The following is a 19,246-nucleotide window of genomic DNA, read 5'->3' as shown; positions in this document are numbered from 1 at the left end:
GTTTATTATACTAAAGTTTAGCTGTTGGCTATAAATATTCTAAAATGTTAAAACTGCTGCTCAAGGGTATTTATATGTTGGCTTAGCTTCATGTTCATGATGGAGCCTTGACCTATTCTCCATTTGATGAAATCAACAAAATGCTAACGAGAATAGGAGAAGCAGCTGTCCTAATATGACATTTCTTTCAGGCTTACAACCAACTTTAAAGTGAGAAGGACCAAACGCAGTTGATATAGAAAGACCGGAGGGTGTTTTCACTTTTCCTACTGCTCTCCCTTGTGAGTTCAGTGAGTCTACATAGACACAGCAGTGCATGCGCTCAACAACATTTTTGGATTAAGTCCTGAGTCCACAAATTTAGAGCTGTGAGAAAATTGCCAGGAAAGAGCATAAATGAGTTCTGGCACAATGCACTGAACACAAGAATGAAGAGGCTCCCCATTACACACAAACCACCATCCATGGTGGCATAAAAATAAACTAGTTTTTCCAGCAATGGCTCATTATGCAACAGTACTGAGAGTAACTTTACAGTTCCACTTAATAAAGCATAGCACACAACTTATAAAATTTGAATACTGTTCTGGGTTCTTTTCTCAGTGCTCCTGTAAGGGTTCTGAATATACTTCAGCCATTCCAGTTGCAAGGCACATGGTAGTGTAAGGGAATGCAAGCTGGGCAGTCATGGTTTCTTTGTTCCCATCTTTCTTCTTGAACCAGCTTCCATGCTCCTGCAATTGTGTGGTGAATGATTCAGGGAGAAAACATGTCAAAAGGTAGGATGCTATTTCATATTACACTTAATTTCATATATATGGCCAGCTGCCAAAATGGATAATCAAGTTCTTCTCCATGTATCATGATGGACACACCAATCTCCTCCACAGCAGTATTAGCAGCTTTGCACCTGTAAGCCCAGTCACAACTCACTGACCCCACAAAATAATAGACATTCCTTCTGGTGATCTAACTATAATGAATAAAGACTAAGCTAAAAAAGCAGCTTTGACTGCACTCGGGGCAATGTTTCAAACAGTTCAACTCCCTGGTCATACAAACTGTAGTAACCAGCCCCAGTGAATGGAGAAAGGAAGTTGCCTCTGCTTTATCTTATCTAAGAAGAGAAGATAAAGCGATGGCTACAGCCTTGATTTAGGCCATAGCTCATTCTGGTACAACCAGTTTAGTTTTAAGTTAGCTAGAGAACCTAGCAACTACAAGCAGCCTAGCTAGACAAAAGTTTTCAGTCACATTTTGCAATATGCACCAAGGAACAGTTGCAGTGACTGTTTGCTTAATGTCGCTTGCGTATGCTTTTAATTCTCCTTCACAAATAAAAACTTCGCTGGACTGTGACAACAAAGAGCTAATACTTCTTAGGTGTGGAACATTTTGTGTATCTCTAAGTTTTCTCTATTCTACTGTGCTATGTTTATCTGTCTTACTTTCTCGGCTTGCTTGTTTTTCTCTTTCCAACTTGCAGTGTGACAGCTCAGGTGTTTGCAGTAGGAAATCTCTATTAATTACTAATCTCAAAGCCACAAGTTGCTGGTACTCGTGCACGTGAAAGAAGTCCAACAATTTCTGGAATATTAAAAGCACCAGAATAGAGCTGCACAAGCAAAAATGTCTAGATTAACAGAGCCGCAAATATATTTTTGTATTGTTATGGCTTTCTTGAATGGGATCAGAGATCAAATAATGAACTGAGTTACAACATTTTGATAAAATGTCCAGAAAGCAGGCCTAACTTCTCATTTCTACATAGTCTTCAGGGTTCTGATACATAGACAGGGTATTGCACAGTGCTCCATGGTCCATCACTCTGTCCACAGCACTCAGGTTAACAGATTTGATGAAGACAGATATATATATTACAACAATCTATGATCCAAAATAAATAAGATCACACATTAAAGTACTTATTAACATGTAGCCAAGGGCAACCTTTAAAGACAATTAAATTAAGAGTTCTGATTTGATTAAATAGTGGGGTTTTTTTTGTTGTTTGTTTTTTTGTTTGTTTGCTTTTTTGCTGTCTTATTAAATAGAAGATATAAATTAAATATTAAAAAAGAAACAAAACAATCTGGCCTAACTGGTGACACAACAATTTTAACTCCACTTATTCAGGAAATACAGCAAGTTAAGTAAACACAAGGTTTCTTTGGTGGTTCACCTCATTCTGTGCAGTAGCATGTGCTGTAAATAACCTATTGCAGATAGAAGCAAATGTGTCCTCAGTCAGTGGCACAGCACATTTGTCTCAAGGTTGGCAGGAAAGAAAACAGACCTGGCTGTAACATCACTCCAGATAGCATATCCTGTGCTGCTGAACATTGTGGAAGATCTTTTACTACCACTCATAATACATAACCATAGTCTGTGTTTGTGAATATAAGCTATTTTGCAACCACCACATGTCACTGAAGACCTAAACTTGATAAGCCTTATACACTGGTATATAGCTTACCAACGCTAAAGGATAAGCATTGATTTACCCATACAATCAAGGTATGGTAGAGTGCACTAGCATTGTTTAGGCCCAGAGTTTTTCTGGTCTCATGTTCCAGTAGCTATTACAAAATTCCAGACTGAGATTGGTTTTCATTCCCTTTATTTGAGCCTCATATCTTACCTCTGGAAACTTAGCAGTAAGCTTAATATTAAATCGCCAAGGGAATATGGCAGCCTTAGGAATGGAACTCCCAGAACAGGTAAACAAGTAAATGCAAGAATGCTCTGTGGAGTGTGACAACACAAGAGTAACCCAGAGTAAGAATGTACTTAGAGGTGGTTGATAAATATTTGATAAGGCTTACAAAAATTGGACTTCCACAGGATAAGTAATAAATACAATAAATACTGCATTGCTGGAACTGGTGATTTTAATAAAGAAGGCTTCTGTTCTGCTGCTGTTCGGGCATTTTGTTGAATATAATGCGATATATCCTAAAATAAAAGGTTTTGTCCCAAGGTATACTGCTATTTTTTAAGAAAGCCATCCAATCACTCTCTCCCATCTTTTCTTGGATTACAGTGAACTCGCATTGGTTATAAAAGCCTAGTGCTTTTAAAAGCTATTGTAACAAATGTATGCCATGACCAACCAGGGTCAGAGAACCTGGATTAACTACAGTCTAATTTACTGAGTCATAAACTTTCAAGTCAAATTCCTTTAGAATTCTCCAGTGAAGTGTGAAATACAGGACACATGCATGCCTTGAGGACAACATGTTCACATGTATTGCATCTCATACATGTAGGTGATAACCTGCAAATCAATAACCAAGGAGTCTGTGAGAAGCCATCAACCAGGAGAGTTTTGACAGCACACTGGGATAAATATGGGGCCTCAGAAGACCTTTCTATTAAAAGCAGAACGTGATCATCTGTGAATTAGGCATATGTTCACACTGTGGGCCTGCCTAATCAATATTTAAAAGAACTGTGGAAGAACTCCTAGCACTATCACATACGAATGGCAAAATTTATGATAAAAAAATCTTAAGTCACTGTTTTTAAGAGCTACAGCCAGAACTATTGAAATATTTACCGCTCCAACATATTAAATTGAGAACATTTCCTGGCTAAAGAGTTGATGTGCAACCCTGAGCAATGATAGACTATAAGGATTTGTGGTTTAAGCCTCTTCTGAGATTTGTCAACCCTAGCACCACAGTACCACCGATCTGTATAATTATGGCAATTCAATTGCTTTTGTAGAACAGCTCTGAGCTGCAGAACCTTAATGGTGCAGCAACATTTGGAAAATTTTACTCCAATAATCAAGAGAAAAAAAATGTTGATATAAATTCTTAAAGAGTTTCTGTATCATCCACAAAGTCGTTTAACTAGGATAATAGGCTCTGGCATTGTACATCACCTGCATTAGTACCAATGTCTATTCCTTGATGATGAATCTCAAAACACTAGCAATGCTCCAACTTTGAGCAGGGAAGGTTAGTCTACCTCTCCCCAGCTGGGGGTCTGGCTCAACCTTCAGTTGCCTCCCAGAATACAAATCTAGCCATGGTCTCCACTCAGCAAAATGCTCTTGCCAAAAAGAACATGGGCACCCAGACAGAATGCCTGCCCAGAAATGTAGCTGTTTAGTTCCCTGGCTGCAGGGAGCTTGTTGGTGGCAGTGATACCTCACACCCCTGGTAAGGACACATCTTGAGTGCTGTGTTCAGCTTTGAGCCCTCACTACAAGAAAAACATCAAGGCCCTGGAGCACATCCAGAGAAGGGTAATAGAGCTAGTGAGGAGCACAAGTTTTATGAGGAGCAGCTGAGGGAACTGGGATTGTTTAGTCTGGAGAAGAGGAGGCTCAGAGGACACTCTCTACAACGACCTGAAAGGAGGTTGTGGAGAGGTAGGGTTCAGGCTCTTCTTACAGGTAACTAGCGAAAGGATGGGAAAGAATGGCCTCAAGTTGTTCTAGGGGAGGTTCAGACTGGATACTAGGAAGAGTGGTGATGCACTGGAGTGGACTGCCCTGGAAGATGATGGTGACACTGTCCCTAGAGGTATTAAAGAAATATTTAGATGTTGTACTAAGGTACATGGTTTAGTGGGCAACATTGGTGGTAGGTGGACAGTTGGACTAGATGACCATAAAGGTCTTCTCCAATCTTGGTGATTCTATGATCCTAAGTGGCCTATAATGGCACTGATAATCTACATGGAATCACATAAAAAAATCTCTTAGCAATTCCAGTAATAATCTCCAACAAAGAGCACGTGGGAATGTGTTCCCTCATTTCAGACATGCCAGTATTTCTTTAGAAGATTCAGTGTTTCCATTCAAAGCTCTTATTTTAAAAGAGGTTGCAAAGTCAGCCCTGGGTGAGAACTGATAATAGCAGTTTCAGGTGACTTCATGCAATCTTGTATCTCAAAAACAGACTTTTTTCTTTGTCTAAAGAAAATTTAAGCCTTTATCTCATCATGTGGATGGCTGCCTTTTGAGATTGAGAGGGGGAGAAAGGGGCATGAGACACCAACATTACTTCTAAAAGAAGATGCTTTGGAAAATAACCGCTAATTCATCCACAGTGCCTTTTTTTTTTTTTTTTCCCAGCGAAAGTTCCTAAAGACCTAGACCCAATCTGCCTCTGGTAGCCAGTGCTGACAAACTACAAAGTGAGTCTTGGCATTTTGTGTAACCTGGAAAAAAAGACCTGGAAAACCATTTTACAGGCTTATTCTGCATTTAACTAATACCCATAAGATATGTGAAATCACTATGGTATTAACTTCAAAATTCTGAGAAAGGCAGTGAAACTCAAAGTTTAAGAGTAGAAGCAATGTTTATAGTGTAGTCTGATATACGTAAGGTAAACTATACAACTCCAACCCCAAGTTTCTGCATCAGGCAAACAAATCCTTAGAGAGCCCAGTGAATTTTCAGGATTTCTTCACACTTCCAGTAAAGCTTTTCAGAAGCACGAGGAGTCTTAAAGTGGAGTATTTAGTTCTGTTTTCTGCTATTGAACATCTTTTCAATCACCTTTTTTATATGAAGATGGATGATGGAAGTAAGAATTATCTGCATTCTCTTATGCTGGCCAACATTGTTTTCCAAGGCCATGAACAACTGACCCAAATTTAATAAAAATTCCTGCCAGTCACAAAATCCTTCTTGGCTTGGAATACTAAGTGGGCATTTGAATAATGTTTCTCCATCCTTTTATTATTTACTTTTAAAATAATACTTCATTAGAAACCACAACAGCTTGGATGTTTTCATATTTCTCAAAGACTATCAAGAAAGTATAGGAGATGTGAATATCAACTTGGAAATGACTGGCTTCATATTTTGACTATACACATCTCATACAGGTAACAGTTTAGTTTCAAGATGTTTTTGACCAGATCAAAGGCACTGCTGAAATCTGAAGACCAAATGTATAAAAGCTGCCGTGAAAATAATGCCTCCTATTTATTTCCACGGAAACTAAGACAGATAGAAAGAACACAATAACACTATTTCACAGAGCAAACTCTCGGCTAAAAACCGCTGTTTTTCGACACAGTCGTTAGCACTAACTATGCATTTTTGCCAGTGATGAAGAAAAGCCTGCATGTCATGCTCAGAAAAATCTGCAACAGTGGATGTAAACCACTGTCACTGTTGCCACTAATGAAACGCACCAGCCACTGCCTCACTGTGCTCGCATCCACTGTTTGGTCTCCATGAAAGATCTGCAAGTGTCAATGAATGTCAGTGGGTACCAATTTTTCCACATTCAGAAATACAATGGCACATCTTTGCTTCATACACACTTTCATGTCAGATACCATTTGTTCAGACTGCCCCTCTGCTGCCATCTGTCACACAGTAACAAAACGTAACAGAATATCAGAGGGAAGGTTCAGCCCCCACTGCTATACCAGCAACATCCACCTCTGACATGCTGGGCAGGCACAGTAAACAGGAGACACTGCTTCCATAGCAGCCCTCGTAGTCAAAACTACAATATTAGAATATAAATAAGACTTACTACTTACTTATGTGTAACACTACATTTCACAGGTGATGTATATACAAGTTCCTACTGGACAAGAAATTGCACTCGGTATTGACTTAATGAAGGAATTCTCACATTAATCTCTTAAGCTGTACTGCTCTTTAGAAAAACAGACTCTGTGGAAAAGAAAACCTCCATAAATCTCTTCAACTTTCTCCAGAAAAATAGGCTTTTTGTTGCCCGTGGATTTTCTTTGCACCTTTTCTTGTGGAAACAATTAGCTTAGCAATTTTAGAGTATTAGGTGGGCACAGCTGCAGACTCCTGGAATCCATTTTAGATAACAATGTATGTACAGAAAAAGACAAGGATATAGTCTCACAGTACTACAGTCAGTGGGAAATGAGTAAGTGGACTTCTAATAAGGCTGTCTTGAAAGGGCTTTCACTTATCTGTAGCTGTCACAGACTTCAGCACTTCAAGCCAGATTTGTTTGTGACTGAAGTACTGACTTGACTCTTCATTAGCTCAAGGACAAAATACAGCATTGCAACTGAAATGTTAAAATGCTCGAAACTGACTCAAACTGTCAGAGACATGGTAACTCCTTCTGACTTAAGATGAATCCCACCAGTTGGTTCTTCAGAGGTTTCCAAAAGCTACCCTTGTAATCAGACCTGCTCTAACTACTTTTCTGTCATGTGTATACAGTAGCCAAGCTTCAGACAATACTGGTTCAAAACTACGGCCATGGAGTGCTAAGTCTGCACTTAGAACAATAGTGAATGATTCATTCAACTGATTGTTTTCAGAGCTCATTATAGGCACAAAATCCTAATCTAAAGAGCATGTACATCTTTCCAAAGTAATATTTAGCTTAATTTATACATATTCCTTCTACTTATTCTGATGTAAAATACTGCTAGGATTGATTTCTGTCCTATTATACTGACTAACGTGAAGAAGTTAGATGCTTGGCTACATAATTTGAAAATATTTTTGCTATTATTGCCTAGAATATCAGTATCCAAACATCTAGTAAGGCAACCTGTACCTTACTACTGTAGAAAGTTTACTGTGGTTATTAGTGCTATACTTAAGTATGTACAATCTAAAGCAAAGTGAAATTTTAATAGAACTACACTTTTTATAGTTGTTGGGTTTTTTTTAATAGCATGTTTAAACACTCTGTAAAACAAAATCAAGGATGTCTCTCTGCTCATTTGTGCAGGTAACAAATAATAATAAGTCAGGTATAATACAAAGATAAAAAGACTCAGTGGCTGGTTGGCAAAAACTTACACCCCAAAGCTCTTGAACTGTTTGTACAAATCCAAATGTTTAAGAATATTCCTTTCTATAGTCAAATAAATGAAACTATCACAAAACTTCACCTTACATCATTTTGTGATAAGTTACTCTGCAGACTGCCGTTCCATACAGTTGTGTACTCATATTAATCACGATTCACAAGAAAATATTAAGTGCATACCTAAGTTTAAATGAGTCATCAGATACCGCAAATAGAAATGGCTTCAATTTTCTTTACTAAGAACTGTTTACATATGGTTGTAGTAACTAAGTATCTCTGTGGGCTGGAATCATGTAATATTTCCTGAAATTATCTAGACACATTAAGGACACCTTTATTAGAAAGCTAAACAGCACTCATCACATCAACGTGGTCATTATCATGCAATTCTGTAGTCAAAGTAACATAAAATAACAAGTCAAATACAGTCAGTAAAGCTTGTAGGAAAAGATGTGCAACTGTTCAATGTCAGGGTGCAACTTTGGAGGATGTTTTAAAAATTCAGTTCAAAATGTGATTTTACTAGAGTTTATAGCTCAGTCATTTCAGTCTAGCTGTCTGTGTATTTTATCTAAAGTAATGACCCAGTTTCTTCAAATTAGACAACTAAAATCCATCTCATTACATGACTACAAATGCTGGGGTTGTTTTCTTGATCTTAGACACAATAAGTATTAAACTCTGAGAATAAATTTACTAAATATACAAGACGAGAACTTTGAAATTTAGGATTCAAGTTATCTTAAATATTCACATGACACAAAAGACAAAGAATTTAACTAAAAACAGCAGTGGAACAGTAGTGAGTATAACTGCCAAAACTTTGTTCTGATTAATAGCGTCAATGAAATATTTGTACTTAAGCAATAAATGTAAATACCAGCCCATCATCTCTGTTGCTTCTTCAAAAAGACACAATGGTAACTCTGGACTTATTACAGTGAAGTCAGGCACATATTTCCCTAAAATCTTTAGGACTCCCTTTGTTTAGATAGATCATTTATGGGATAGATTTACAGGCTAACAATGAAAAAATTCTGCCAGGAAAATCAAGTCTTACATGTTGTGAAAATTCCTACAGCTGCACGGCATAAAACTTGACAAATCTCTCTCCCGGTGTTGTAAAATCCTAAGCAACTAAGTCAACTGCAAAGTCATCTGCCCTATTGGTCTACCAAAAACAAATAAATAAACAAAGGCAAAGATAAATTTTTCAGTCAAATCATTCTCTGATTCACACTAATTTTTCATCTTGTTTTCCATCTAAAATACTGAATAGGAATACAGGTTAAAAAAAAACAGCCTAGGTAATGCTTTTTGTAGTAAGAGCATGCAGCAGTAGCATATGAAGAATTTAGAGTGCATACTGTAAGGGATATATCCTGACAAATACAGTTAAGCTTATTTCATTTGACATCATCTAACAGTTTAATTGTTCAGAGAAAAGTTATTTTAAGGCTGTTCACTATATACAATAGAGAGAGTATGTAGAAAGTTAGCATGTACAAGAGCTTCTTTATAGTTATTTCCTACAAACCACATTTCAAGCTCACTGTCAGAAATATTTAAGAATCAGAGAATGAAGATCTTCAGAATTCTACTCAACAGTTACCTTCTAGAACACACACAGACAAAGTCTTCTTGAAACCAAACCCCTCATTATCTCAAGCAAACTTCAACTCTAGTAAGAAAACCAAAACTTGAAAAGAAGAAAATGGAAGACAACAGATAGAGTATAACAAACAGAAAGGAAGTCTATAGCACCTGTGTGACAGCCTGCTTTCCCTGCATTTGTACTTGCGATTGCAAGAGAGGTCAGCATATCTGTATTGGTTTTGTATCCATAAGCTCATGGAAGAAGTAATGATGTTGCAACAGAGACTTCAAAGTGGTCTCAGAGCTTCAATACTCAAATTCTGTACCAGGCTTCTGCAGTCAAAGATGAAGCCTACGCTACCCTGTCCTCACTTGAACTAAAACATCAAGATCAAAGTTCACACAAATAGATTCACTGTGTTAAGGTTACCCTCCAAATGTAATTCACGTAGACCCAGTGACGTGAGGGGGTAAGCAGGAAGAATTGTTTTTCATTCACTGGATAGGAGAATGTTCACAGAAGCATTTGCGTAACCACTCAAAGCAAAAGTTGTTGGCAAGAAGCTGCTCATACAACTGCACTAATTGCATTCATTTCCAAATATTACGAACTTCATCTTATTCTTTAGTATGGAATCATAACATATTTTGATTAGGGTTAAAAAAAAAAAAAAAAAAAAAAAAAAAAAAAAAAAAAAAGCCAACAAATAGCATGAACTATTTCAGTACTAAAAAAGAAAATACCATACAACCATTAATTCCCTCTCTAAAGATAATCTGATTGGACTAGAGTCATTCTTTCTGTCCTTGCACAGACTTGCAGCACGACTACAAGACTTCATTTTCTGTTGTCCAAAGTAGCTATTCCAACTAAGGCCAAAGTTTCACTGACACTTTTAGCAGCTCCCTGGAAAATTTTAATGTAATATTTTGCACTAGATAACTTGTAAATCTGTGGCTGGATGCAACCCTATATCATTTGTCCTAATAGCTCAGCATGTTCTTCCAGGACTTAGCTTCAAGAGTACATTGCACAGTTCACACAACACATGTAAGGTAGCGACCTCTTTCCTACGTTGACGTTTGTTCATGAAACTCAGAAGGTTTTTTAAAATTCTCACATGTCTGAAGAGCATTACTAGGATGAAACGCAGTGACTGCCACCCACCTCCATACATCACACACACCTCAATAGCAAGAGATCAGCAAGATCAGATATTTATTAGCAGCAAGAGTTCAATTCAGTGTAAACCAAATGAATTTATTTAGAGTTTTAGCGAGTTCAGCTGACAGGGTTCCATGCCATTCTATCACAGGTAGGTAGATGGCTTTAATGAAGTTAGCCATCTCAAGGTGAACTGAAAAGTTGTCCATGCAAGCAATGATCACAGCAGTAACAATGTAAATGCACTGAAAGGGATCTCAGCCTGGCACAGAATTTGGTCTCCTCTTCCACTTCCTCTTCAGCACATTTCTCCTCCGTGTTCCAACCTCTTCAATAGCACTTTTCTATTTAACTGTAAGCTGGGAAGTCCCAGTACGACACCTTGGAGAGTATTCTTATTACTTTCTCAATGAGGAACCTCAATGCTCCCTGCTGAGACAATTTGCAATTCAAGCATTACGTTTCTTTTCAGTAGATAAGACACTTTGCTCTGCTTTGCTTTTCTACTGCTACTGAAAACTGCTCCAGTTTTGTTGTAATCTAGCATGCCATATCAGTGGGAGAAATCATAGTTTATCCTCTTTTCTCGTGATGAAATACAGGCGTTCCTACTCAGGGAGCTACACTACTCCACTTTTGCACTACACTGTGTATAAGTGTTAACAGATTTTAACCTGTACAAAATTGTGCTGCTAAGATTTGGTCAGGCACCAGATGGAGCAAGTACATAACTACACTTCTCACTAGTTCAATGGGTGGTAGTCTACTATTTTGAGCAATGATGTTCTCCAGTGACCTACAGAATTCGTAGGAATACTCAAGCTTGATGGGCTGATTTTATTCCTTTGATTTCAGTCTTCATCTATAAATGCAATCCTATTGCTAGAGAGATTTCTTTTCATATTCCCTGCCCAGTGGTATCGTGGTATCAAATCACAAAATCATAAAGGTTGGAAAAGATCTTTAAGGTCATCTAGTCAGTCCAACTGTCCACCTACTAACAATATTTCTCACTAAACCATGTCCCTAAACACCACATTCACACATGTCTTGAACACTTCCAGGAACAGTGACGTCACCACCTCCCTGGGCAGCCCACACCAATGCATCCACACCAATCTCTGAGAAGGTGTTTTTCTTAATATCCAATCTGAACCTCCCCTGGCACATCTTGATGCCCTTACCTCTCAACTTATCACTAGTTACCTGGGAGGATAAGCCAACCTTCACCTCTCCGCAACCTCCTTTCAGGTAGCTGTAGAGAGTGATGAAGTCTCCCCTGAGCCTTCTCTTCTCCAGACTAAACAATCCCAGTTCCCTCAGCCACTCCTCATAACATCCATGTTCCATACTCTCCTCTTCCTCCTCTCAGCTTCAAGGCACCATAAGGGCTTGTGTATCCAGTCAGAAGACCTCTCACCAAATGTCCTGCCATTCACCACCTGACCTGAGCAGACACAGCCACACCATCTCCACTGTTGTGTGCACGTTCACAAATAGCGTATCAGCTGAACTGACACAGTCCCATGAAAAACATTAGGTAAATGCAAAAACCTGTCCAGCATCAATTTTATACTGCAATGGAACTACTGTTGTATAAGTAACAAATACCATCTACAAGAAGAAAACAAAACCTCTCAGCTTATAACCACCCCCCTCAGGAAATGAAACATCTACCAAGAAAAAGAATTTTTATTTTACTTTCTCACTTCCTTTTTCTCTTGTTGGTTGAGCATAGTTAAATGAAATGAAAAGTCACATATATATATATATATATATACACACACAGAAGATAACAAATATCCTTTGAGGGCACAGCATATCCACCATGATGTAGTCTCTGGTGTCTGAGCAAGAACTCGGGCCAAAAATATCATGTACAGAAAAACACTGCAATGCTGTGATTTCATGCCTAGTGCTACCTTATGGTTTAAGTAGCTCCCTTGGCTCTTACGCTTGTAGCAATTAGAATTTCCAGACAGCCCAGTGGCAAATATTCTAGGTTCCCTCTACACTGCAGCACTAACTGGCAAATGGCAATCATTCTTACTGTGAATGAATAAAATTCATTGGTACAGCACATGTCTGTAAACCTAAAGACTTGTTTAAGGCATTCAAAATGTTCATTTTGCCTGTTTTCTGCAGATGCATAAGGAAATTCCAATAATCTATTTCTTAATGTTGACATCTGAAACCTCTATGTTTTTTTTCTATTCTTCTTAACTTGATTTCAGCAGACACTACTATCGAACATAACTGATTTATGATTAACACTGAAATGCATTTAAAAATCAAATATTACAGGGAAAATCAGGAAGATATATCAGACAGCAATAGGAAAAAAAGAGAAAGTACAACTTAGTAAACAGAATGGGAAACTGCTGTAGCCTAAGTCTGAGAGCTTAGCAGGCACTTTATTAAACTGCAGTGCCTTACTTTACAGCACTGCTTTTAAAATATGTTAACACTATATCACAGTTCCCGGCAGCATGAAGTCTTTCCAGAAAATGTGTCATCGCCGTATGCAGCATATTTTATAGCCATTATAATTTTATTATATCCAATAATATTTTTCTGAAATTCTAGGAAGTCTTCCCACAAAAGATAAGTAATGGCTGTATTTTAATCAGCTGGCATAAAGTCTAACCACCATACTGAAGATAAAAAAAAACACCCTTTATTACACCAAAATGACCTCAGTTTCATTTTGTCTCTCTCTAAAAGGTTATGAATAAAATCATAAAGAATCTCATTCAAGTACTGTGTGGCACAAAACTCCTCAACTGTAAAGTTATTTAATTCAAAGATTGATTTTTGCAATTTACCTATTCTTAATTGAAGTAACTGAATTAATTCAGAATCCTATATATTGCACTATTAAACAGAAAACTCGAAAATTATGCTAACAAATCCTGAAATATGTCATTTGTTTCATGGATCCGCAAGCACTCCAAAAAGACAGGCTACGTAATTTTTCTTTTCTTACCAGTGTTGGATTTCTGCTTTGCAGTGTGCTTGTGATTGGAGAACACAGTTGTGGAGCCCGGTACAATTGCTTGTTCCTCTAAGTCAGACTCTGGGATTGTAGCACAGCCACCTAGTAGAAAAGGGAAGAACCTCAATGTGGTGTTATGTAACAAAACAGACTCCATTGCACAATTAAGGAAAAGAGGTGATCAATTAACTGACATGAAATCCCAATAACTGAAATAGCCTTAACTTTAAAAAGAAAAAAGAAAATTCTGTGAAGTGAAAGAAAACCATTACCATTGTTCGGAGCACTGGTTATGCCTTAATGACTTCTCTCTACCACTTATGTTAGTTTGAGAAAAAGTATGAATGTATTAAACCTACAGATTACTTAAAACTGGTTCCACATAAAAGCTGGAAATAATGTGGTTCATGTTAAAGATCAGACTATTGGGACCTAGATCTGTAATAAAAGTAACTTTATGTGAATGAAATAACTTCACAAAGTCAACAAACCTTATAAAGACTGTTAGCTTGCCACAGAGAATTACATATGATGATATTTCTCTGGACAAGTTTTTAAATACAGTACTTTTAATTACCTCATGCTAGAGACAGGAGCCACAGGGACACTTTTCACTATACAGTTACACTGCAATGCCTTTCTTATTAGTGATCTTAGGATGCAGGACATAATGGATCATTTAAACTTTGCAATATAGTTTTTCTTAGTAGCTCATCAGAGAGCACAATGACTTTAAATGCTTATGTTTAAAATATGAAAAGGGGGACAATCTACTAAAATAATGCTACCTGAAGGCAACTGCAGTAGCTTTTAATGAAGCAGAGTAATGATTATTTTTTTTTTTCCCAAAAGGCTGTGATCGAGACTTTGGAAAAAGCACTGATGTTCCACAGCAAAAACCACAGCATTATAACAAATGCTTTGCTCGTACAGTCTGCACATTAAGCTTGTCATAATTGTGAGCTTTTCAGACTTCAAAGCAGGGAGCAGCATTTTAAAGTATTACCTTTTTAGCACTGCTTGAATGCTACTTTTTCCCATGTGATTAATATTTCTGTATTTTACCTTTAGCTATTCTGGGCAGTTCTTGTTGAAGCTCAAACCTTTACCCAGCACTTTCAAAGTAACACCCAAACTAAACAGCGCAGTAGATGCTCTGTTATTGACCACAGACAAATGGCCACCTGCTGTCAAATGTCTGTATCTCTTTCACAGGACCACCGCTAACAGGTATACAAATGCATGTACCTATTTACTGCATTCTGAAAGTACATGTTTATAAGCAGTGTATTGCAGTAGTTCTCTCCTTAAAACAAACAAACAAACAAAAAACACAACAAAACAAACAAAAAAAAACACGCTAATAAAACAACCATTAAAAATAATGTTTCATCCTCAAGAAAAAGAGGTGCAGCTACCTAAGCAGTTTCAGAAGCACTGGCAACACACAGTGTCCTGCAGAAATGTGTCTAACTAGGGTAGAGCATGGCAGCTCCACTGAATACTGTGAAGGCACTCATTCCTGCCAACTGAAGAACCGATACAGCATCCTTTATTTCTAAGGAAGACATAAGTTACTGTATTCCAGATACACCCTGACAGAAAGTGTAAGACACTTTACGGATTTGCATTTGACTAGAGGAAGACAATCTTTTCTGTTAGAAAGGAAGGTTAGGAGTGAATGTACCTACAGTGTACATTATTACCCATGATAGCTCCAGATATTTAGGGTCCCTGCTCTGAAGCTGAAGGAGAAAATGGGAAATGAGAAAAATGTTGCCATCTTAAAATACCACAGTGGTGAGGCACAGCATAAAATATAAACCTACCTACATCCTAAATGAAAATAAATATCAGTAAATTAATACTTCTGTTCCCATTTGCAAATTATGACTAAACTGTAAACCTAGATTTGATTAAATGGAAAGCATTTAAGTATTTTCCATTCTTATTCTTCAGATAAAATCTACCCTGTTAAACAAAAATCCGCAAACATGGGATAAAAAATTAAGGTTTCTTCAACAAGGGAACTATTAAGAATGGTATCATACATTTTAAAAGGCTTTATAAAGTTTTTAACATTATGAGTAAAAGTTCATTCAGTTAGTTAGCGTCTATTGGATTTCTACATGGAAATAAACTTTTACAAGTCTCATTCTGACGTCTGAAATTCTGTAACTCACATGGCCTTGAGAACTGACAACTTCTGATGCCAAAGTATTTCATTAGTCATCAAAAGTGATAGTAACAGAGTAAGAGTTCGAAAAGGTCTATTTGCCCTTAGAAATAATGCTACTTTCTGAAAGGAAGTAAGACTTCCTGCTCTTGATTTTGTTGTGCTAGATTTGTTAAGATTTACTTGTCAACAGATACCATCAGAATGTACTAAAATTAAAGGCAAAATTCACCTTTTCCATAACTTTCATTTCTTGACAGAAAATAGTTGAGACTGGAATGTTACCTATCATATATGGTTTCACATATACAGAATGCCCAAGCAGTGTACACAAAGCAACAGTAATATCAGAATATCACAAAAGCAACAGTAATATCATAATTTTCAGTATTGTGAGTAGTAATTATTTCTTATTTCTGCAAGGATACTAATAACTTACATATATGATTTGTCTTAGAAACATCATTGCTTCAGAAATGTATTCAGTGTGCTGAGGACAGTGTTTAGAGGGCCTGGATCTCACCCAGGATTCTTTCTTCGATGATTATTTAAATGAATGAGGAGATAAGAAAGAAATACAATGGTGACATTTTGTGGCAGTGAGGCTTACATGACCATGGCCGTTGTACCACTGCTTTTCAAGTCTTTCCCTTACAACACTACTTTATAGCTGAAGGAACTAGCACCTGCTGAACTATATCCCTCAGACTGTTTCCATGCCCAAGGCTAGGTAAAATGACTGAATCCTCTTTCACATCAACCTGCAGAAAGAAAAGCTAAGTTGTGTCTGCTTCTTCCAATGGGACTCATGGCAAATTCAATTTTCTTGATCCCCTTTGCACAGGTACCCATCCTTATGATAAAAACTAATATGCTTGACAACATGCTATGACTCCCCACAGGAAGAAGCGAGGGCCATATTTAGGCAACTGGCATTCTGGAGGAATAAAAAAAAGTGTTAAACTTTCACTCAGCTAGACAGGAAACTGGATAAAGCACAAATAGATCTTTGCTAGATGGCATCTAGCAAATATAATCTTTACATCACCATCGTAGATCATCACTTGGCAAAAATACTTAGAAAGACAGGTACCAGTAGCCTGAAACTAATCTCTTTCCCATAAGGACTCTAAGCTCTTTTGAACTACAGTCTGCAGGGGTTCTACTGAGGGTATCTATCCTGCTCTCTTTGGTCAGAGGCCAATAGAATTTTTACTTTAAGTCAAATAAATCATTCTGAATTCTTGTATATCTTCATATACATTTCAAAAGGTAGCCACAGAATACCTATTTCAGCAAACATTTTTATCTATCTGGAGTCCTAGTTGTCAGAGCAGCAGAATCATTCACATTCATTGATAAGTGAACGGTACAAAGTAGAAAAGTTAAGGAAAAGGTGGGAAGAAGCAAGAATAGTGCATAAATCTACAGACTGGAAATGATCCAAGTTGAGAAGTTCTCCAGATGTCAGTCTGTAAACAGTGCCTCACAATATGAATTTCCCCATTAATTGTTGGCAGGAGTAGCATCTAGAATACAATATTACATTTGACCCACTCTTTCCCCCCTTTCTGTGTAGCTAAATTCTTCCCCGACATCACAGATCTTTTATCAGTTGTGATAAATACAACAAGAAAGCTGTGGTCAGCAGAACTGTATGATAGGGTACAACTTGCATAAAATTACTCTCAAGCTAATTATGAACTTTGTTCACCAAGGGAAATGAAACTTCTCCTGTTTATTTTCTCTACATCTGTTTTTGTGACACGTTTCGTTCTTAAGTTGGAAAAAGACACCCACACCCAGAGGAAACATAAACATAATACATACTGAGAAAAAAATAAGTACTAACAGTTTTCCTACAGGTTCCTACCACCGTGTTTTTACACATTTTAATATGGCTCCAAAAGTTTAAAAACAGGAAAACAGAAGTAGTATACATCTAAAGAATGAAAAGGTACTTTGAGGGTAAGACCATTTGAGCTTCCTCCTTCTCTTCCAGTCAATCACAAACTAAACTATTCATAAAGTTTCCATTTTCCTCTGAAATTAACTCTTTTACAGGAGGCTACAGAAAGAAGAAAATAATACTTCCTTGGCAGCTTTCAGCAGCAAGAGATTCAAAATATGAGCAGAAATCTCAGAAGCTCAGTCATTAGTAGGTCTTTCATTTTGCACGTGCCTTTGTAATGACAGAGATAATCTAAACAGAAATGTAAGTTCACAGAGATTCCAAAACTATAGGCAAGATCATATTCAGTTTACACTTTTGGGGAGGCATAGACCAAAAATATAAGACCCAGGGAATATTCATTCATGTCATTCAATGAAATATACTCAGTTTGTAAGAAGAAATAGTAAAAAGATAGGAGAGAAAGAGAAGGATTTTTAAAACGTGTCTCACTGATAATGAATGCACAGTTACACTTTGCAGTAGAGAAATAACTTGGATTTAACTAAAGCATTTCCTAGCAAAATGTAGTCACTAATTAATCAGCTACAGAATTCAGGACAAAGCATTTAAATCCAATAGTGTGGCTACAATTGTTTAGTCACAAAACTCCATTGTTGCTCTTTGTGCTTGGGTTGACTTAACCAGTATCAATGAAATGATGGAAAGTATTTCTGTCTTGCATTCCACTGAAGTAATAAATTAATGAAAAATCATAGTAACTGAGTATGCAGTCCAAGGTCACATAGATCACCAAATATATTTTCAGTGACAGCACAGAGAAACATATTAGGCTGGTGCTCTGCTTTACCCTTGTTTTACTGAAATGTTTCTTAAAGACCCAGTTTATAAATTCTATAATATGTCTTTTAATATGTTGCATTAGTGTTGCAATTGCTACTACTTGCATTAAGAGTTACTCAGAGATAACATGCATCAATCATGTATGACTTCTTCTCAAACTCATAACATATTCTGAATACTTTGAACACATCTGAATCCATAAAACCTTGACTTAGGAAGTTCAGGGTATTTAGGCAGTACAACCATTTTACAGGAGAAATAAGCTGTTTATGATCATCAGATTGTCTTGGCCATTATTCCAGAATGAGGTTCGGTGCATGAGGTATGCAAGTAATATGAATGGCATTGGGAAAACACATTGCTAAGAACAGATCTAGCAGCTGTTTTCATTAAAAAAGCATTATTGGACATTGAGCCAAGAACGCAATCGAAATTAACATTCAGTAGTACCCTTACTAATGCAGGCCTAAGAATGCAGTAACACTAAAGTGTGTAAGGCCATTCAACATATATCAAAGGTAATTTGTTACTCACTAGGAACAAAGGATGAATGATGACAGTTGTGCTTCAGTCACATAAATCTGCTCTGTCTTCCAACTTCCTTATTCACTTTATGAGCACAGACCAGCTGAAAAACATGATGTGTTCTGATGTGTGTTGGGAGAGGTAATTATCACTGAGCATTTGGAGGATTTTCAATCTGCCTTTGTGTAACAGCATAACAAAATTACTTTAGAACAATAAGTTTTCAAGGGGGAGATCAATTCTT

The 19,246-nt window shown here is 37.2% G+C and overlaps 1 protein-coding gene across 3 annotated transcripts in view; it reads right to left on the bottom strand.

Moving 5' to 3' along the window:
• Positions 1–19,246, bottom strand: part of BBS9 (Bardet-Biedl syndrome 9) — a 280,198-nt gene that overhangs the window by 109,346 nt on the left and 151,606 nt on the right. For all 3 annotated transcript variants that reach the window (XM_072327288.1, XM_072327289.1, XM_072327287.1), the window contains exon 21: positions 13,538–13,648. In XM_072327288.1, the coding sequence (XP_072183389.1) occupies positions 13,538–13,648 (111 nt within the window). The remainder of the gene's footprint in view (positions 1–13,537; positions 13,649–19,246) is intronic.

This window comes from Excalfactoria chinensis, chromosome 2 (assembly GCF_039878825.1).
Source record: "Excalfactoria chinensis isolate bCotChi1 chromosome 2, bCotChi1.hap2, whole genome shotgun sequence".
Classification (NCBI taxonomy): domain Eukaryota; kingdom Metazoa; phylum Chordata; class Aves; order Galliformes; family Phasianidae; genus Excalfactoria; species Excalfactoria chinensis.
The sequence above is the reverse complement of the archived record's forward strand: the minus strand, read 5'-3'. Positions and strand labels throughout refer to the sequence as shown.